The following is a 22,190-nucleotide window of genomic DNA, read 5'->3' as shown; positions in this document are numbered from 1 at the left end:
CAAAATCACCAAGTGGGTGAGCAGCGAGGTAACGTTTCCAAAGGAAGGCATTAAATTAAATTATTAAACACACACAAGTAGGAGTAGTAATGTAAGAATTTTGAAAGATTCACAAGGAAAGGAAGTAGAGCCAAGGGACTATTTCTGGTGTTCCGATTCTAGAAAACTCTGAGCGGCTATTATGGCTATTTATTAACCCACAGCATCATAAACCGTAACCCTATTAAAAATGATGAATGAGTCCTCGGTTCCGACTTTTAAATACCAGTTCGCAGGGATTTTAGAAGGCCCACCTGGCCCTGCAAAATTTTGCAAAGTCTTTGGGCAAAGAGCATCATGTCAACCTGTGATCAGATGGGATTCTATCAACTAAGTCCAAAATGATCATGTAAGAAGGAATTTAAAGGAAAGAAAAGACATGTAGTGATTTAAATTCTGCTGACAGATCTGAAGCATACTTTCCTGGAATCAGATGGGCAGCCCCCAGCATCACTGTTTGAGGCTGAGGGGTTCACAGGGTGGGCACCACCTCATGAGGCACCTCTGGCTGCCCCCTCAACACCCACACTCCCCCCAGGCACTTAGAGAAAGGCGGTCTTCGGGCAGACAAATGAGACGAAGTCTCGCCCTCACAACAGGAGGCCCCTAGTGAGAATGAGGCAACGGCCTTCACTGCTTAGAGAGTCAAGAGTGAGCTCTTCCAGCTACTCTGGGGGGCCTTCGATCCTTTTTGTGTTTTCAAGGAATCATAAGAGGCTTAGACTCCCTTGAAGGAGTAGAACTTTGTGTCTTTCACCCAACCTGTTACAATTGTTGTATTTCAGCTCTTCTACCCTCAAGCTTAAAAACTAAGTCAGTATCCTCTGTGGAAGGGGGGTGGGGTGGAGGGGGAAAGAAGCCCTTTCTATCTTCTCAATAAACATCCTTGTGTTTGCTCTCCTAGTAGAACAGGGTGGTTCCAGGAACCTGTGTTGGCAGGTACCAGCCTGCACATGTGGGCAGTGAGGAGGCCAGACCAGGACAGCATGGGGCTGGCCCTTCTCCCCTTTGCTCACCTCCTTTCCTAGGCCCAGAGTACCCCACCTGGCCCTATCAAGCCCTCTTTAATCACCCCTTAACACTTTGCTCCATTTACCGTTTGTTTTTATCACAGGCCGGTAGAAGGCATTACTTTCTGCTTCTCAATCGCTTGCTAATTTGTCACACGCCTTCCGTTTGGGCATATAGCTCTGCCTTTGCAGAACAAAATGGTGAGAAACCCTCAGTATGAGAATCTTAAACATTATCACCCCTACTTTCCCTCCAACCAGGAAAGGCTATATTTTGACTGCAGAATGGAAAGAGAAAAAGAAAGAGTTAAGAGAGAAGGTTTTTCTGCAGATCAATGAGGACAAATGGTGAAGAGAAGCTACTTTGACGCATACCAGTCTGGTGAGTATCTCTTTAAGACAAGCAGCTAAAAATGCTTTCAACCTAGCAATACCATAAATGTCCTGCTGCTGTCTTGGCTTCCAGATTCTTCCCCGTACTTTCCATGAGCATTCCATTGGGAATTGTCTGGAATCCCAGATTAAAACAGCAATAACCCAATTCCCTTGTTAGAATATTTATTTTCTTTTAGGTTTGGAAACCCAGCTGGGATGCATCTTCCAGTATACGGCACAGCCTCAACCATCCTGGGGGCTACATGCGAGCTTTCTCAAACAGCTCAATGGGCAGCCGAATCCTGGAACAGGAGAGTGGGGCAGGCGGCTCAGACTCATGTGGAAAGCCCCAGCTGAGGACAAACAACAAAAGCCTGGGAACCTCCATTTGCACAGGATTCATTCCAGATGTCGGAACCAACAGGGCTCATGCAGATTACCCAGAAGGTTTCTAGAGTCAGGCTGCCAGACAGAAGGCATTGCCCTGACCTGAATCCATATTCTATCAACTGATTATATCCTAAAGTCAGCAGTAATATGCTACAATCCTAGATATGATAATCCTAGATGTGAATAATCTACGTGGGGATCCATCCATCCCTCCATCCACCCATCCGAGGGAGATAAGCAAACTATTCAACAATTCACTGACCGGTTAGAAGATTCCAGCCATAAACCATTCTGGCCACTCACTACAGCCACACGGGTGAATCCTGGCTAAGTGTCAAGCCCGAATTCATCCATCTATCCAAAAACTATGTATTGAACACACTTACATAGTGGCACAACAGGTAAGAGCCCGGCTCTGGGGTCAGACAGAACTGAGTTTGAATCCTGACTCTCTCTCTTACTAACTGTGTGACTTGGGCAGGTTAACGTAAATTCTCTAATCCCTAAATTCCTTATGTCTGACATGGGTAGAAAAAGATCTACCTTACAAGTGCTGCTGGGAGGAATTAAATAAAATAATTTACATAAAGGACTTCACACAGTGCCTGGTCCAGGGTTATCCTATGACAAATATTAGCTATTACAATTGTGTGCTAGGCACAGGGAGTGGCCCAGTCGTGGCCCGTGAGGAAACCGTCTACTCCAGAACAGCGTTGGCATGGAAGAGACAGTTCCAAGTGCGGAGAAAGAGTCCTTCAGTGAGATCATGATATGTTAAAGAGGGCCAGGAAACCGTCTCTTGTCCCATCACCATCTTGTATGGCAGAACTGGGTATTATCGTGCCTGACTCACATTCCAACAGCTCGTTTTAACAGCAGAACTAGTTAAGAATTAAGATCCTCCGGTTCGGTGTGTGTCTTAGCTGGTTTTGCCATGGTTACTACTTGTGGGGAGAGAGTCCCGTGTGGTAAAAGAGCTTACAAGAGCAAAGGTATCCAGAGGTGAACCAAGAGTTGGGGCTTTCTTGGGGCAGATGTCTCAAAGCCAAGGGATGAAAAGCTATGAAAGAAACTTCAGCCTGTTTGGGACAAGGGTTCACACGTTTTGTTTTTTTTTTTCCCCCTCTGTACTAGACGTGAAGCTCTCAAAGGGCAAGGAGTTTGGTCTGCTTCGTCGATTTCTGTATCCCTGGCATCCAGGAGAGTGTTTGGTGCAGCACGGTGTTGAATAAATAAACAAATGAGATTAGACGGTAAGAGTGTTCTGCAAGGCATGACCATGTTCGACGTGGAAGCGAATGCTCCCGAAGCGAATATACTACTGGCCACCGGACAGCTTCCGGAGGAAAAGATGTTATTCCCTGACTGTGGTTCCTTTTCCAGTCCTGTCTACTCTACCAGTGCCACAACATTCCAGTTTACCAGGGACAATGGTGCCCGCAGTCGTGACCCGGGCACCTCTACAGTCCCCATCTCATCTTGTGGAGAAGATGGTAGAGTGCAACTGCGCCCTTTACCTCCTTGCCCAAGCGAAGCTGGAATGTCCTGCCTGCGACTCGTAGCGACTTTGTAAATACCGTCGGACACGGCAAGCTGGAGGAGGGGACGGATTCTCACGGCCCTCAAGTCCTCGCCAGAAGCCCGGCAAGCGTCCTCACCGGAGGAGAAGGAATAAGCCAGCAATATTCCCCCAGGATTTCCCAGCAACACAGTCACCTGATTCCCTGAATTATCACAGGGAGAGGGAAGAGAAGCCTGCATCCTCTGTCTCCTTTTGTTCTCCACTTTCAGCAAGCAACCTTCTGGCTTCTGAGGAGAGACGGGATGAGAGGAGGCGAACATCCCGGGGAGCGTTACCATGCCAGAAAGAGATGGCAAGCACAACCGTGCGTGCCACCACGGAAGTCTGAGGAATCAGCTAGGCAAGGGCCAAGGTGACCCCCCGTGCTTCCTACAACCTGGACTTGAGCCCTCAGGGCAATATTCAAGCCAGGAAACCTGGCATTTTCTTGGACGCTGTGATCAGGGTGGGAATCAGGTGACTCATTCTCCCCAGCTGCCCCATCACACTGTATCATCTAGAGGCTGGGTGGCAGCACAGGAAAGGAAGACAAAAAGGAAATGACAGGTGTCGGCTGCTTTGGAGACTGGCCCCGACAGCACAAGTGTGTTGGTGCCGATACTCTGCCAAGCTACAGATAGGGAGCTGGTAGAGGCAAGGGGCAGAGGTGACCTGAGAGAGAGAGAGAGGTGGAAGGACCACAAAGACTGCGGCCGTGGAGGCAATCCAGGCACAAGAGAAGCAGGAGAGGGGAGCAAGAGAAAGGACGGGAGTGAGAGGCCCTCTCTGGGCAGTAAAATGAAGGAAAGAAAAGCAGCCAGCATGAAACCAAAAAAAAAAAAAAAAAAAAGAAAGAAAGAAAGAAAAAAAAATGGCGGGGGGCCCTCCCTGTAAAGAAAGGAAGAGCACACAGCCTAAAAGCAAAGCAGGGAGGGAGTCTGACTCAGAAACTGCCCAAAATTTAGGGCCTACGAAAATCCTAGAGGAGTTACGGGTGAACTCAGGAAGAGAGGCAAACTTTCCAAAAACGTTCACTTTGCCTCTTAGGAGGTGTAGTTGACCTTGCGACATGGTGCACGCTTCCAGATTTGGGGGTAACGTGTCAACAAGGGACAGGAGTCTCAAGCTTTTTGAAGCCATCAATGCGGGGGGGAGAGGGGTAAAGGACCGCGAAGCAGCTTCCCACGGTGGACATCAGGAGTGCCACCCATCTCAGAGCTTGCCAAGCTCCTGCCTGAAGCCCCGTCCCCGCGCAGGCAACCACTCCCCTGTCAGTCAGTCTGTCCTTCTGGCCCTGGGGCGGTCTGTCCTCCCTCCCACCCCCGCGCGCATGCGCGCCAACACTCACGCAGGTGCGCGGGCAGGCGGATCGAGTCGTCCTCCATCCTGAGCGCTCGGGGCACTGGAACATGAAGCGGAGTCGAGGACGCGTAACTCGGCACCGGGCTCTCGGGAGGTGTATATGAAATTCGTTCCTGCTGTTAACAAGAAGGGCAGGAAGAGGGGAGGGGGAAGAAGACAATGAAAGCTTGGAACTGACTTAGGTGTGAAAACAGCGCGCAGGGTGGGGGGGCAAAAGGGAGAGGGGGCATCTGAGCACTGGCCAACCAGGCTTCACATCATTCCCGCTCGCCCCCTTTCCAGACACTTCAGTTGTCTTCCAGATCCCCAGCATTTGGGGTTTGTAACAAGGTTGTGGAAAGGCTTAACACAGGGCTTCTCCTTTGGACTCAGGTCAATGGGTGTCCGTGTCCCCTCCCCTCTGTACTAGAGGTTTGTTCAAGTCAAGAGGGGAGACAAGGCGGAGGAAATGAAACCGTATGTCCAAGAGAATGGCTTTAAAGACTACTCTCAAAAATTACTTGTCCAAGTCACATAATTAATGTCACCCATACATTAAAACCACGTTTCCTCTTCTCTGGCAATATCCCCGGTTCCTAATGCAAATATGATTCTGTACTCAGATCCAATGAGAGGTGAGCTCACAGTGATGGCTTGTAAACTCCAGATTTAGTTAATAAATCTACAAACAAGATTTTTCTATGGCCTACCTATCTCATTAGAAACCAAAAATATCCAATGATTTTTTTCCTTCGTAGCAGGGAACTCTCTGCAACATTAACAGTATCTCCTTGTCCCTTCATTTTCCATCTTAGACACATGCTTCTTTCCTTCTGAAGTATTTCAGAGCTCATTCAAGAATTGTCTGCATTTAAGGAAAGTGCTGTTTAATTGAAGGTGCTTAATTCAACTGACAACTGCAGACCCACTGTTTAAATTCAAACAGGCAGTGTTTGTTAGATCAATTAAAACAACCGGATGGGATGAGAAGGATTATTACTAGCTTCAAATTAAAACACAGCAAATAATGACAAGGAACCAACTATTATGTTCAGCTAGACGAGCAGTACAATTTGCATCTCAAATCTATATACCAACTACTTTGACTTAAAGTCCATACATAAATAAACATAACTTCCATTCGTTTCTGTGGTTCGACTGGGCAAAGCAAAGTGGGACATACAAGGTCCAAAAATAAGTTGGGGGGAAAGATCAGGAAGATGCCATTATGAAAACAAGAATCAGGAGCAAAAGAAAAATTGCAGATGAAAATAAAGCAAAGGGGGTGTTTATGTTTTGGAAAGACAGTTCTCTAACATTTTATACTTCATCAAATGTGCAAAAGGGAAGCAGGGGAGTCCCTCTGGCTGTATAACCAAATTAAAGCTTTTCTTCTGCTCAGAGCCTGGAAAGTTTGGTGGTTGTGGTAGGAAGTTTCAATTTTAAATGAATATATACATATTTCTGTAATTTCCGAATGGAATCGCTATACCTTCCCTGAGGCATCCTCTACCAGCAAAAAGGGCACTTGGAGTATTTCCGTTTAAACATACATCCTAAAGTTTCCTGGTGAATTTCTTAATTAAAGGCAGGCGTACACACCCTAGATTTCATTTCTGTATCAATCATGATGTCCTGTGAAAGGTCACCCAGAGGCAAAACCTTCAACTTCACTTTTATTGAACTTTACCAACCATCACGCATATCTTGAGCAACTCTAGCTTAAGGATGAGTTATAACTTTTGGTGTTTAGTTTGGGGTTCAAGGGGTGAAAGAGTCAAAGACATAAACACACCTTTGGGAAACATACAATCTGTTTAGGGAGTTTTCAACGAGAGATAGGCTTTTTAAACATTTTAAACGCAGTCTGTTTTTCTAGTTTAACACACTTCAACCCTCAAAAAAAAAAAACAAACCAGTCCCAATATATGTCTAGATATCTTATCTGCCGTTACATTTATTCCCAGAAATAGCTTTGTTTTGTTAGGGTTTTTGCAGAAGTGAAACTGTTGATGAAGAAAACATTGTGCAGCCAAAGAGTTTTCAAATGGCATGGCACGAGTGCGAGAAAAAAAAGGAAGACGGCATTTCATAACACGATGACTATCTCTTAAAGCAAGGAGAAACTCACCAGATCCTGCAACTGGTCCCTGTGAGTGAGAGGCCACGTCATCCCAGCTCCCTCACCCCTCACCAAACCCGTCAAAGTCAAAAAGGGGAGAAAACCAGGCCTCAGAGCAGATTTTACTTGGTTTCTTGGGAAATCTAGCGCTAGCCTACTGATGTGAGTCAAGCTAGGTATCACCTTTCAAGTGTATATATTCTGATTTGCTAAATTACCACCGTTGTACCTTCTCAAGAGGCAGCCCCCCGTGTGTGTGTGTGCATCTGAGTGGTTGCCTGTCCTTACTGCTATACTGAAAAGCCACACTTCAGTGTTTGCCCTGGGATTTTATAACACCCCCATGTCCAAACAATTCTAGACGGAGACAGCTTCTAGAGTCTCATTCCAGACGACGGTTTCTACTCAGCAATATTGCAACACCCTAAGCTTGGGACGGGAAGCTCTTTTTTAAAAGATTGAACGAAGATACCTGCCAGCAGCGGGAGAGAGGGTATTGACCAAGAGGGGGGTTGCAGCAAAATGCACTTCTAGGGCCTTGAGCATTTTGCTAGCAGCCATTATACACCTACCCTGACCCTGAGTTCAGCAGCCAGTAGAGCCCTGAAGGGACCCAAGAAAGGACATTGCCCAGTATGTGGGCTCCTTTCCTAACAGAATGAAACACACACCTGGAAATCTCACACTGCAGGCTTTATCTCTCTTTTTGTTAATTTCTAGGGCAATTCACATGGTTCACATTTTTTCATCTATTCCTATAACCATACACTTAACATCTACAAGGCATAACCAGCAGACTATCAGCAATTAGAAATAGGAAACAAACACCACTATCTCGAGACATCTAGACCGAGAGGCTTAAGGAGACTAACATCCAATTTCTCAAATAAAAGAAACCTCTTTATCCTCACAACTGCTTCTGTGGTCCGACCCCAACAAAGAGAAGGGGAGTACACATGAAGAGCTCAGTCACCTCAAAAGCAAATTGTCAGTCGGGTGAAAACCAGAGGTGTTTTATTTTAACATTACAGAGGGGATAACGATTTTTCCCAAGAGGATTATAACCACTGCTCTAATTAAATTAAAATGCTACAGACAGTGATATTAATGCATTCAAGTGTTGTACGGGATAAAATGAATGCAACATTAATGCATTCATGTTGACGGAGGTCAACGATGTGACTGAAAAGGCCGTGATGTGGTTACATTATTGTTTAGATGCTAAAAAAAATAAAGAAAACGTGCTGCTCTCAAATGTGCAGACACAACCTATCAAACCATCCTGCAGAAACAAAAGGGAAGCACTGCCATTTCTAAGACCAATTGTAAAACCTAAGGGGGGGCAGGGGGCAGCACAAAGCTCTGAAAAGAGAAAGAAGGCTAAAAATAGTTTTAGGCAAGGGATGAAATGTAAATTTCACCAACCATTATAGAAAGCTTTTCTTTTCTTCTTTTTCTTCTTTTTTTTTTTTTTTCTTTTAATTTAAATGGAATATGGAGTAAGGTTGCTGGAAGCATTTAACTACCGAAACCAAAATGAGGTCTATTCCCTGTCCTCCTTCCTCCCCAAACCATGAAGGGCCAATGAAGGGTACCCGTTGGATTCTGCTCATTTTTAAATCAAGTGCTTAGGGAACGTGTGACTATCACGTAAAATAAGCTTAAACATTTTATGCTCCGTAGAATGGTATTTCTCCTCCCCTCTCCCCTCCCCTAACCCTCCCCCCGCCCACCATGGCTGCATACTACAGAAAAGTCAAAAAAATGAATCTTCTTATTACCAGAAAAGTCTTCCCTTTTCAAAATTATTCAATGTAGAGCTTCTATAAATCACAGGGATCCCCCTGATGCATTTATACATTTGTTTTCACACCATTAGTTCTTTAAAGAGGCTGAAGGTTGACACACTTAGAGCCTGTTGCCAATTAAATATTAACTTTCTGGAAATAAAGATAAAGCGTTTCTGGAATTGAGAAGAATAGAAACAAAGTTTGGTTGTACTTGCAAAGAGATGGTTTACCGGTAATTTTACAGATTCCTCTAAGGCTGAGATGTCCCTGATTTAGGAAGTGTTTCCCCAAATAGCCCCCATCCCCATTATGAATGCCAGATTACCCCAAGGATGGTTTCTGAAGCCCGTGTCAGGTTCTCAGGAGGAAGAGTGTCATGGAAACACAGTGGTGACCATTTCGCCGGGAAATGTGGTAAAAATTCTACAGCTGCCCTTTTCGCCCTGTTGCACTTTGATGTCCCTTCCCTGCACTCTAACTGGCAACTCAGACAATGGAAAACAACAGGCACCCGAGATACGGCGGGCACCTGGTAATATTCCCTATTTTGAGGGAAGGATCTCTTCTTCACCCTGCAGGTTTTTGGGAAAGCTGCCTGGGAAAGCTGATGCTTGTACTACAGTTTGTCTTCTAGAGACTGAAGGGAAGAAATGTCTCCAGTGGGAAGTTATTTACTGAGATTCACTAAACTGAAGGCTGAACACACAATTATTTAAGTACACTCTTCTGGCTGTGAAATGATTCAAGGCGGTGGCTACAGCTTACATTAAATAAGCTTTCATTAACAAGCGAGATCTATATACATCACCCAGAACCTGAGCAAGACAGAAATTGGAGCTGCACAGTTTTTGAGGTTTTTGGTGCCGGGGGTACAAACAGACACGCACAAGAGCCCGAACGAACACACTCTCGAATGCCAATTCCTTTCACTTGAAAAACTACACTGAAGGGGCGCCTGGGTGGCTCAGTGGGTTAAGTGTCCAACTTTGGCTCAGGTCATGATCTCGCAGTCCGTGAGTTCGAGCCTCGCATCGGGTTCTATGCTAACAGCTCAGAGCCTGGAGCCTGCTTTGGATTCTGTATCTCCCTCTCTCTCTCTCTCTGCCCCTCCCCTGCTCGCACTGTCTCTCTCACTCTCTCAAAAATAAATAAATAAATATTAAAAAAATAAAAAATATTAAAAATAAAATATAAAAATAAATATATTTATAATATATAGAAATAGAAATATAAAAATAAAATATTAAAAAATATATAAAAATAAATAAATATTTTAAAATGTTATATAAATATAAAAATTATATAAATATAACATTTATAATAGTATAAATATAAAAATATAAATATAAAAATAAAATATTAAAAAATATATAAAAAATAAATAAATATTTTAAAATGTTATATAAATATAAAAAATTATATAAATATAATGTTTATAATAGTATAAATATAAAAATATAAATATAAAAATAAAATATTAAAAAATATATAAAAAATAAATAAATATTTTAAAATGTTATATAAATATAAAAAATTATATAAATATAATATTTATAATAGTATAAATATAAAAATATAAATATAAAAATAAAATATTAAAAAATATATAAATAAATATTTAAAATTTTTATATAAATATAAAAATTATATAAATATAATATTTATAATAGTATAAATATAAAAATATAAATATAAAAATAAAATATTAAAAAATATATAAATAAATAAATATTAAAAAAATTTTTAAAGGAAAAACTACACTGAATATTTTGTCCACCCCAAAATTCAGCCAGATCAACTTCAAGAACCTGGGAAAAGATGCAAACGCCAGTCTTCTTTTCTAGATATACACTGCACCAAGAGCCGCAGGCCATGACATTTTTGGCATTTCCCCAGAAAGAAGCAGTATACCTTAGGATCTGAGATACACCTTGGGATCTGAGGTATTCAAGCATCAACTCTGAAGTAGAAATCCAGCTCCATCAAATCCCAGCTGTGAAGTTGTGATGCTCTCTTTCCATCCCATCGAGGTTCCAGAAGACATCTGTACCAGCAGCCTGAGCGGGCCTTCCTTCCTCTTAGCGTCCAGCTCCTCTCCTGAGCACCCTCTGAGTGCCATTAGATTTGTACAGCCCAACTGGTCTTTGGCTTTTAACACACTTGCGGTAGTTTCAGAGGTGGGTGGGTAATGGGACTACTCTGTGCAAATTAGAATAGGTGGAACTATGCGCTTGGCCCCCCTCCTTTCTTGTCACCCAGATGCCCATTCAGCCCTTGGAAAGGCGTGAGGGAGCGTGCGCCCGACGAACCACACACATACTGACGGGGAGATCTTCCTGGGAGCCTGGCTTTACTGGTCTAAGGACGGCTCTTCCTTTGGACATTTGAGAAGAGGGGTTCGAGACCTGAAATACGCAGATTCCTGTGTATTTCCACCTGAAACAGCCCCTTTCCTCACCTTTCCGGCCTAAAATCAGAAGACAGCATCCATGTCTGTCAATCAGACACAATGTAGTCAAAACACTGTAAGCTTTCCTTTTACCCAGAACTATGTTCTCGGTGGACAGCAAGATAAATAAAAAAGAAGTGTGAGCGATAGGCCCTGTAGTCTAATATTGCTGTAAAAGGTCATTAGGGTATTTTTCTCCCTATGGTTATTATGAAATACTTCATCATCCCTCTAGGGTCCACTAAGAGCCAGCGCCTGTACTAGGCATTATGAATTCTGCCACCATAAGTCCTAGAATTTCCAAGATGGTCCCAACATTTAAAATTCAGTATCACTTTACAGAATAAATACTTAACACCCCTCAGAACATATGTGCCAATCTCAGCTGGAAGATATTCACTGCAACCATCAGGAAAGGGAGCTAGCATTCAGGGAACACTTGGAATGTGCTTCCCATGAAAGCTTCACTTTATTTCAGACTCATAATAACCCTGCAAGGAGGGCACGATCATCTCCATTCCACATGAGGAATCTGACCTGAAGATCGCAGGGGTTAAGCAAGCCGTTCAAGTTCCCAGCTCATGAGGAGAAATAAGATATTACATTTAAGGAGCACTGCCCATCAACGGTGGCTTCAGAATTTATGGGGAATCCCAAAAGATAAGTCCAAGCTTGTCTAGAATCATTGCGGCTTTGGAATATTTCATTGCTTTGTGCCCTTGCTCCTCACAGAATTGTGTGGGGTTCCTGAAGGTCACTCAACAGAGTCACCTAAGCCAGGGTGCCAACTTTCTTAAGCCTAATGCTTATCTTATTGGGAGCACAGATGGAAGGCATAAACTCATTTAGCTGAGGAAGGGACTAAATACGATGTAGGAGAGAAGTTCTCCTGGAATGACCTCTGAGTAGGGGCGGCCATTAGAATTCATCCAAGGACAGGTATTATTACCTGTGGGACACAATCAGCAAGGCCACCAGGGCATACGGTCAATTACTTGTGCATATGATGACTTCATGTGGTATAGAAATCTCACCTGAGGTAATTTTTGAGTAAAAATATGTTACGTTTGGGGCACCTGGGTGGCTCAGTCAGTTAAGCGTCCAACTTCAGCTCAGGTCATGATCTCACAGCTCATGGGTTCAAGCCCCACATCAGGCTTTGTGTTGACAGCTCAGAGCCTTGAGCCTGCTTTGGATTTTTTGCCTCCCCCTCTCTCTGCCCCCGCCCAACTCTCTCTTTCCCTCTTTCCCTCTCTCTCTCTCAAAAATACATCAACATTAAAAAATGTTTTTAAAAAATGTTACTTTTATCTCTAACATTTTGTTTCACAACAAGAAAAAAACATTTCCCTTACTCAATGGCTTTCCGTTCATCCAGGAGCAACAAATCTAAATGTACAGGTGAGACACCCAGGAGCAGTGAGGAGGAAAGGCCCTGTCAACATGTTATTCACGCCTGCAGTGAGAATATCTGTATACCGAGGAGCAGAGTCTGCCTCCAGAAACCACAGTGGCCACAGTCCAATGAGGCTTCTCCAACGGCCTGAAGATAGCAGACTCCATTCTCTCAAATGAGGCATGGGTAAAGGCACTAAGGATATATGGAGCCTGTGGGGAAGAAAAGAGCTACACGATTCTCCTAGATGTCTTCAAATACGGGAAGGACTAGCGTAAGGAAGACAGAAAGCCTCTCCTCGCACCTCAGAGGGCCCAGCCAGCAGCATATACCCACGCACTAAAAATATGTATGTGGTATACTGTTCTCCCTCAAGCCTGTTGAAGCTGAGGCTCCAAAGTCACTCTAAATGGGGTTCCTACACTGGGAAGGAACTCAAGTAGAACGTGAAGATGCCTTCTGACTCCAGGATCTTCGATCTTCCGGTAAGTCAGAGCTTGTTAATTACAGTGAGGGCGGAACGGATCCAAACAAAGCCTGAACACTACAATCCCCTCCTCTCTCCATCAGAAATCCCTCACAGGGTTCAAGGCTTCTACCCAATATTATCAGGAAAAGCACTAATATCTGGACCTAGGAGCAAGCCCTTTAAAGACAAGCACCCGTGGTGGTTGGTGGGGGGTGGGGTGGGGGGACTCAGATAGATTTATTGTTCTAATTTTAAAACATTTTAATTAAGATCCTCTCCAACCTGAGATGGTATGAATTTTTCTTTTCTCCCCTCCCCCCCGAATTTCTTAAGTATTTCTGACATGACTCGTAAGCAGAATCTCAAGCTGTGATTCCTTTTCATGCCAGGTTGTGGTTTCCAGGGAGGTCTATGCTTGAAGGGTACTCAGCTCACCTGGCTGGAACCCAGGGCTGATGCAGATGAGGTCACGAGCTTTTGACCTGGATGGGGAAATTAACGTGGGAGCTCCATGGCCCTGACTATACCCCTAATCCCTGTTTTGATGGAGATGACTGCTTTTGCTCTAAGCAGAGATTAGGTAAACTTGCCAACATACATCATCGCTCCTAGAAACCCCGTGACAGGGCATGTCCTACTGATAGTGGGTCGCTTCGGTGTAAGAAAGGGGGTGTGACTTTATTTATACAGCCAGCAGGTATAAATAAAATCTCTGGGAAAAATAAAGTCTTCCTGTGGGATTTACCCAGAAACGCCCCTAAGCTTTTTGAACCACCTTTTGAAAGAGGGTCACTAAATCCTTTCTTCCTAACTAATTCTAATAGCAGAAGAACTAGGTGCTTAAATTCACAGCAGCTTATATCCTGGGCACAACAAAGTGGCCAAGTTCAGCTCTTGATTAGACGCTTTCTCCTCCATTAATGCCATTCCCCTTAATGATTTGGCTATTACAATTAGCCAGGATGCGGTGTCCCTGCCTGGGGCTAACGAGTAATGAACTGAGAGAGTTGCTATTTAGTTGTATCAAGGGCGCCATTAGAGAGAGCTTCTCAATTTCTCCCCCCAGAGGAGAGATACCTTCCAGGCATGTTCCACCTGCCATGTGACTGCTCTCCTTGAGTACTCACAGTGCCCCCCCCCACCCGGGGGTGGGAGCTAAGTCCCCTGGGGTCATCGTGGGACCTTGAGACCTGGGCAGAGAAAGATCGAGGGTCAGGCTTCCGCAGAGCCCAGAGGCAGAAGCGGCAGAATAAATGGTCAATGCTCAGGTTGTTGCTTCAAACCGGTGCATTATCCATTTGTTCCTCCTCCCCTTCCACCTGCCGCTTCCTGCTTCATAAACCCTTCACCCCTCCCCCACGCAGCTTTCTTCTTTCTGTTACAGCATCACTCTGGGCTTTGCTCCTCTTCACCTCTTTCTTGAACGGCTGTATCCTGGAAGTCTTGTAAAAGGAAGGCAGAGAGAGAAAGAGAAGCTATGGCTTGAACCCACAGCCCCAGCTGTTCGCTGGGGGTGGTTACAGAGGAGGCAATTCAGACCTCCTTTAAAACTAAAAAGGCTTTTTTTTTTCTTTTTTTTTTTTTACCAGAAGAAATAGTAGGATCTAAAGATTTGATCCCAGAGGCAAGATTTACTTTCTCCTTCAAATGAGACTAATCCAAAGAGAGATGCTAAATAAAACTGAATAAAGTCTCTAGAAGGGCAGCCCCAAGGAAGTGCTTTGCAGGAAGCCCCGGCAAGTTCCTAACTGGATCCAGCCCATTTTCGGTGAACCAGGAGACACCCCCACCCCACTGGGGCTCGCTCTGTAAGGCGGAGGGCTGGGTTACAGCCACGACCATGGCCAAATTGAACAAATTCCCTTGCTCTACCTATATCAGATCACTCCTGGGCTGCCTCCGGCAGAGGAATACATAGCAAGAGAAAAAGCCCTGTAAACTGTATACCTAGGGTCATAAGCGCAAATTAGATCTGGAAAAGATTTGTATCTCTGGAAAATGTTTACTGCCAAAATAATTTCAGTAGACCCACATAAGAACGCCACACTTAAAAAGCAGTGTGAAAGAAAGAAGTCAGCCTCTCCACAGCGCTGCTGTCTGCGAAACTGGCATATACCGATACCCAACCTTTACTGTCACATAACATTATTTTAAAGATAAATGAGATGAAGCTTGTAAATTATTATGAGTTTCTTCAAACAAAGGCTCTCTGTAAACGCAAGGCTTTATTATGACATGGAATTTGAAAAGACCCAAATAAAGCACTACTTCTAGTGTGTGCTTTAAGAATTAAACCTGCCTTGGGGCGCCTGGGTGGCTCAGTCGGTTAAGCTTCCAGCTTCGGCTCAGGTCATGATCTCACGGTTCACGGGTTCGAGCCCCGTGTCGGGCGCTGTGCTTACAGCTCGGAGTCTGGAGGCTGCTTCGGATTCTGTGTCTCCCCCTCTCTCTGCCCCTCCCTGGCTCATGCTCTGTCTCTCCCTGTCTCTCAAAAATAAGTAAACGTTAAAAAAAATGTTTAAACATCTTCAAGAATTAAACCTGTCTTTATGTTGTAAAATGAGAAATTAACTTAAACCAAGACAAGATTGACATGACCTCACTATAGGACTGACTGACGAATCAGAGCAGAATTCATCTTCTTGCCCCGCCCAGCCTCTACACCTCTAAAAAGTAACATATGGACAACCTTGAACACCGATGACCAAGGTCACACACCTGAATTTCCTCTTTCAGACAAGCTTTTCCAGAAGTAATAACCATCGTGGCAACTATCTTCTACCTATACTACCTATGCTTATCAAAAACCTTAGAAATTCCCTGATTCTTAGACACAAAACTCCTGACAGGAATGCAGAAAAGGCATCTCTCCTTCTCTGAGACCACGGGTGGCAGAAAGAAGTTTTGTTTCTGACAACTGACTCCTGTGTGGGTGCACGATGACAACAGTGATTGTCAGAATATGACACAGCTTGAAATAAGGAAACTCCTGTGCTACACCCTTGTAGCCCTGTTGTGAAGGCTAACCAGCAATTTACTTTAGTAAGATCCATGCCTTCATCACAATTGTTAGTTCGCCCCCGTATCTGAAAAATAGGCTTGAATTTCCACATACTTCAGGGACTCGGGATCAGTTAACAGTTGAGGAAACACACATTCTAAACCAGGTATTCTGAATCTTGGCTGCACAGGAGAACCATCTGGAGCAGCTCTAAGAAGAAAAAAAAATTCCAGTATCCAAGTAAATCGGCCAGGTATTGGTAGCTTTAAAGCTCCGCCCATGTGATTCCAATAGTGAGGCTGAGACTATCTTAAATCAAGACAGAAGTCAATACAGTAAATCAAGACACATGTGAACTGATTATCTGTCACAAGAGTTTTTTAGAAACCTTCTTAATCAATTTGCTAATTGTCCTTCCCTCCTGAGTAAATTGTTATTGTTCTGCCTGGACCCATAGGATGGAGATGATCGGTGTAATAATACAGGAAGTTCCTGAATGATCCATACAATGGACATGATGGGTGTAATACAGGAATTTCCTGAATGAGGACTACCTGACCTACATAGGAACCAGGGGCCCAGACAGGTGTGCCTGCAGGGGTTCCTCTTCTCTCCCCACGACCCTTAGAGTTACCCCCTCCCCAAACCCACCAGCAGGAAGCCCTGCTTCACTCTCTGCAACTCCACATGGAACCTGCATTCTCAGCACTTTTTTAAGTATAACAGGAGCAAGACAAGGTGGATGAAGGAAAAGCAAGAACGAACGAAAACCCATTCCACCTCTGGTCTTCCCTCCCTTCCTCCTCTCCCACCCAGAAGGGTCTGCCTTCATATGCTCAGGTCCTGGACCCCTTTCTTGCTCAGAATGAAACCGAATCAAGTAGCCTGGGGACTGGACAGCTCTTCCCTCGGTGAGGGGCAGGATCCCCAACACGGTGCTCAGGGCTACATTTGTACCATTCTAAAGGGGTGAGTGGGCTTTACTTCCACCCCGCCCCCCAAAAGTAACCTTGCTTCCAGTGGGTAGGTCTTTACTTTTGCACACAAACTATCAACTTATTATAATTTGACGAAACAGCTTGAACTCCAAGCAGCTGACTTCTTAATAAAATCTTAGAACCCTAAACTAGTAGATATCTTGAGCTTGCTAAGGCCTTTTACCAAGATACCCTTCTATTACCAAAAGCCCTTCAATTACAGGTTGCTGTATCCTCTTAACACTCCTACGAGTCATGTCACCAGAACGAGCACAAAACCTACTCCACGGATGCAGGAATGGAGGCTGAAGGGCTAACGAGATCCTTGAATGGATCCCGCCACACCTCTGGCAGGTCCAGAGACCGAGGATGCCATCTTTCTCCAGAGTTACTTTTGCCTATAATGTTTTTTAAACGCTTGGTCATCATGATAAAGTCTGGGTATAAAGTGGCCCTTACGGGGAAGGGTAGCTTCCTTAAGAATCTAGCGGGAATTATCTATTCACTCCTTGATTTAAAAGAAGTCACTGGGAACTTCAGTTCTTCCTATGAAACAAAATTTTCAAGTTGCCAAGCATCTTGATGTCATTAGTATCTTATCTCTTCTTCCGTGTAAGCAAACTACAATTCTGAAACGGTGGGAGAAGCGTGGCAAGGATGTGACTTTGTCATCTGAAATTCACTCAGGTGTTGAAACTACTACAGCGGATAGTAATTCTCTTTGCATCTTTAGAAAGCGACCTGCAAACCAAGCTGTGAAAGCAGACTACAGCATCGCCACCAGTCAGGCCTCACCACTGGTGTCAACAACGCCTCGAACACGAGCTGCCAACAACTGAAATCTATAAATAGGAAGATCTGGAAAGTTTAAACAAAGAAGTTGAAATAGGGACTCTGAAAACCACTGGGAGCTGGTAGGGTTCAAACAGGAGTTAGCAAAGGGCTAAATATTTCCTTTAATGCTACGGACTTCCCCTTTAGTTATATTTCTTTAGGTTCCTTGCCAGGAGCACATCAAATCTCTGCTGACAATCACCAAAATTTCTGCTTCAAGAAAAGGAGCAGGGTCCGAACAGACACAAATGACAAAGCACCAATGTGCTTGGTTTTCATGACGATCAGGGGTTTCCACGTGGGTGAAAATGCATTTGAAAATCGTTCTAATTACCAGAAGCAAAGCTATCTTCTCAATTAACTCACTCTTCACCAAAACCTATTTTCCAACCCTCCCTTGTCACGAACCCATCCATCTAAAAAAGCAGAGTTTAACACAATAGGGAAAAACGAATCTCTAACTTTGGAAGTCTAGCAACTTTCCCTAAAAAAGTCCTCATAATACTTCCAATGGACCCAATAAGACATTATCTAGACCAGCACTGTTCAGCAGAAATACAACGCGAGCTATGTGTGTGATTCAACGTTTTTCTAGCAGTCACATTTTAAAAAGGGACATGTGCAATTAATTTAAAGAATATATTACATTTAACCCAATGTAGCCAAAATACTCTTTCAACATATAAATCAATAAAGTTATTGGGACACATTCTTTTTTTCCATACTAGGTCTTTGGAACCTAGTGTTTAGTTTATATTACAGTTCAAATAGACACCAAATTTTCACGGGAAATACTTGATCTGTATTTAGATTATACAAAATCTACAGTTGAAAAGGTCAATCACATATCCAAGCTGTTCCGAACACACTTTAAAAGATTTTTAACAAAAATCAAGTACATTTTAAAATTAAATAAATTAAGAATTCAGTTTCTCTGTTGCACTAGCCATTTCCAGGGCTCATTCGCCACATGTAGCTACGGGGAACCACACTGCGTATTGTAGGTTAGAGCCTGGGACAGTGAGCACCCCACAGGAATGAGTAGAGGTCACAAGGTGTGATGCTGTCCCACATGCTTTCAGAAACATCATCAAGTCTGGGTAGACAACGACTACACATGACCCATGTTCCTCTTCTTGCCTTGTTTTTTTTAAATTTATTTTGAGAGAGAGAAAGAGTACACATGAGGGAGCGGGGGAGGGGCAGAGAGACAGAGACAGAGACAGAGACAGAGAGACGGAGAATCCCAAGCAGGTTTCCATGCTCAGCACGGAGCTGACTCGGGGCTCGATCTCATAACTGTGAGATCGTGACCTGAGCCAAAATCAAGAGTTGGACACTTAACCATCTGAGCCACCCGGGCACCCCTCTCTTCTTGCACTTCTCCAATTACAATGGTCAGTCATTAGGGGCGCATGGGTGCCTCAGTCAGTTAAGCGGCTAATTCTTGGTTTGGGCTCAGGTCATGATCTCAAGGTTCTTGAGTACAAGCCTCACATCGGGCTCTGCACTGACACGGCAGATTCTCTCTCTCCCTCTTTCTCTACCCCTCCTGTACTCTCTCTCTCTCAAAATAAATAAGACTTAAAAAAAAAAAGGAAAACCAAGGGTCAGTCCTTAGAGTCCTCTAAACTGGAAGCCATGTACAGAGAAGGACAGAGGGGACAGAGGTACTTCCTGTCCTGTACTCAGTGACGATGAGCCTCTCAGAACTCAGCAGAAAGAATATAGAGGAGTTCAGGCTCCACCAAGAGAAGTCTATTACTTTCTTCTTATCAGTGTCTATCTCCCTCGCTCGCTTGCTCGCTCACTCTTTTAACCTACCTAACAAACTTCCCTGGGAGCTGCAAAACAAGTTTGTTCAGGATGCCACTTTGCAGCTTCAGCTCTCCTCCCCAGCTCAGATCATCCCTGTGCCAGGCAACCTCTCCTCACGTGGATTTTCTTGAACTTGGCCACAACCTTTCTTAGGCGACACCTAGAAATAACCCACCTGCAGCCCCTAAGCTTTGGGGACTCTGCTTCATACTAATTATTTCTACCATCTGCCATTCCTGGACCATACCAGAGAGGTTTAAGCTTCTCAGAAGACCCTTTGCACTCATCAGAGGAGAAAGAAGTATCTAGTTAAGAGAAAACAGAATTGACGTAGAAAGTGGAAGTAAGGCCCTACACACAGTAAAAGACACGATTCCAAGTTCCTTGAGAGCAAGTCTGGGTCCAACCTGTGCTCACCTGCCTGGCCTGACTCCATGCAGCAGGTAAAGCAGTTGCTGAAAAGGAACAGAGGCACTCTAGGCTGGGACCGATGCCCCACCGGAAGGACATCCTTGCATCCCCTCCCCCCACACACTCAATCTCTTACACACTAACCTTCCCATTTCAATGCAACTTGCATGTGTCTTTCTACCAATTCTCGTCACCTGCGCGTGTCTTTCCGTCCTTGCAAGACTGAAGAACCACACGAGCGTAAGCCTGAACACTCAATATTCCCTCAACGCCAACTGATTCTTCCCACAAAAACTGCAAAAAGAAGGGAGGGCAATCTTGAGCCTCAGTTTCCTCAGCTATAAAATGGAGACAACTGTGCTGATGGATTGACGAGGTTTCCAGTAAGTCAACTGAGTTAGAATAGGAGAAAAAGGCCGCACGAACCATGTCGTGTTCTTGGCACGCGATGGTTTCCACTGCTTTCAGACCTAGGTTCAAAGACTAATGCTGCCTCCCTTGTCACAACTCTCACCAGAAGCTAAAAAAAAAAAAAAATTCACAGGCCTTGTCTCACAGCATTATAACATTTTCTTTGTGCACGACAGATCACTGGGAAGAGAAGAACACGCAGTATTTCCCTTGGTTTAGGCTAGAAAAATAAATCAGCCCCATTTTCAGAGGCTGGCCTTGAGTGTGTTACATCGAAATTGCAGGATGGGGCATCTGGGTGGCTCGGCTGGTTGAGCATCCGACTCTATAGACTTCGGCTCAGGTCACGACCCCAGGGTCGTGGGATCGAGCCCGCGTCAGGCTCTGCGCGAAGCATGGAGCCTGCTTGGGATCCTCTCTCTCTCCCTCTGCCCCTCTCCTCCACTCTCTTTCAAATTAAAAATAATAATAATACAAATTTAAAAAAATTAAAAAATAAATTGCAGGACAAATAGGGGTAAGATGAAAAGCTCCACAAGACCCTGAGCATCTTAACACCTAAATAAAACCCCAGCTCTTTCAAATCCACTGTCAATCACATTCTAGTTCAATAAAAATGTTAAGACAACTTCTTAAAGTTGACTGTAGGTTTTTAGCTCTATCCTCCCAACGCAGGACTTTAAGCAGTTCCCTCCCTTCCATGGGCTCAACTGCCCATTCAGGGCCTCCTGTCCTGCCTCTACCTCTCCTCTCCTCTCGTCTCAGGCCAAGTCTCCCCCATCTGCACACACCTGCTCTCCTCAGCGGATCTGCCCTTGAGTCTGGATCTAGGTGCTGTCTTCACAGTTCCCCGTTTCCAAGTTGACGGTTTGCAGGTGAGGCCTACCTCACCTTCACCTGCTTCTCAGGCCCCCACGGAGCACACTGGAGCCCCAGACCCTTCCACTGAACCGGGAGGGAAGGCTGTCATTAGCAGAAAACTCTGAGTGAGCAGGGATTTCTCTATCCTGTTCCCCTCGCACCTAGAGCAGTGCCTGTTCGCTAGCACTAGGCACCCGTTGCTGGATGGATGGATGGATGAATGAATGAATGAATGAATGAATGAATTGAATGAGCCTCATTAGACAGTCCCACCAAGAGCATTTCTTGATGCCAACACAAACTCATCTTTTGTCTTGTGTTTTCCCCCTAGGGCCACCCAGCGACTCATTGACAAAGATTTTAAGTCCAACTATCCACATGACAATCTTGCTACAAGCTGCCTCATCTCCTCTTCTCCCCTCCAAGAGGCATGTTCACTGCCCAATTATCCAGTTATCTGACTTGGTTTTAGGCCTTATTCCAGGTGGTTCCAAGCTCCTGGAACACCTGACCTACTATGATCCCATCCCATCAGTTCTGCTGCCTCTTGAGGTAGATCCTTTATAATGTGATTAGACTTAGTCCAGTGATGCCATCTTTCCCCAGAAATACTTTAGAAACACCTCTTTTAGGACTTTCAGAACCAGTTATAATGATTTAGTGCTCCTGTTTGTATCTGGCCAAAACCAGTTTGGCCTCATCGGACTTGAGGCCAAATAATTTCGGCTATTTCCGAAACGTAGATCTCGCCTCAAGGACCAAAGTTGTTCATTACTCTAATTATCTATTTAATGTTTCTCTCTCAGATAGACTTTAAAAAGTGGCGGCAGACTACGTTTGTGTTGTTGACTGCACTACCCCAAGCACAGAGCCGGATGTGCTGCAGGGGTGAAACTAATGAGTGAGTGAATAAATGAATGATCTGAAGACCTTCC

At 44.4% G+C, this 22,190-nt stretch overlaps 1 protein-coding gene across 5 annotated transcripts in view; it reads right to left on the bottom strand.

Moving 5' to 3' along the window:
• The window catches only part of ETV6 (ETS variant transcription factor 6), a 315,993-nt gene that overhangs the window by 151,750 nt on the left and 142,053 nt on the right, over window positions 1–22,190 (bottom strand). For 3 of the 5 annotated variants that reach the window (XM_045061379.1, XM_045061380.1, XM_045061377.1), the window contains one exon: window positions 4,724–4,853. The exons of 1 other annotated variant lie outside the window; for it this stretch is intronic. In XM_045061379.1, coding sequence (XP_044917314.1) covers window positions 4,724–4,760 — 37 coding nt within the window. In that variant the 5' untranslated portion in view covers window positions 4,761–4,853. The remainder of the gene's footprint in view (window positions 1–4,723; window positions 4,854–22,190) is intronic. One more of the 5 variants, XM_045061378.1, reaches the window with a different exon arrangement.

This window comes from Felis catus, chromosome B4 (genome assembly GCF_018350175.1).
Source record: "Felis catus isolate Fca126 chromosome B4, F.catus_Fca126_mat1.0, whole genome shotgun sequence".
Classification (NCBI taxonomy): Eukaryota; Metazoa; Chordata; class Mammalia; order Carnivora; family Felidae; genus Felis; species Felis catus.
Note: the sequence above shows the minus strand (reverse complement) of the source record. Positions and strands in the feature narration are given on the sequence as shown.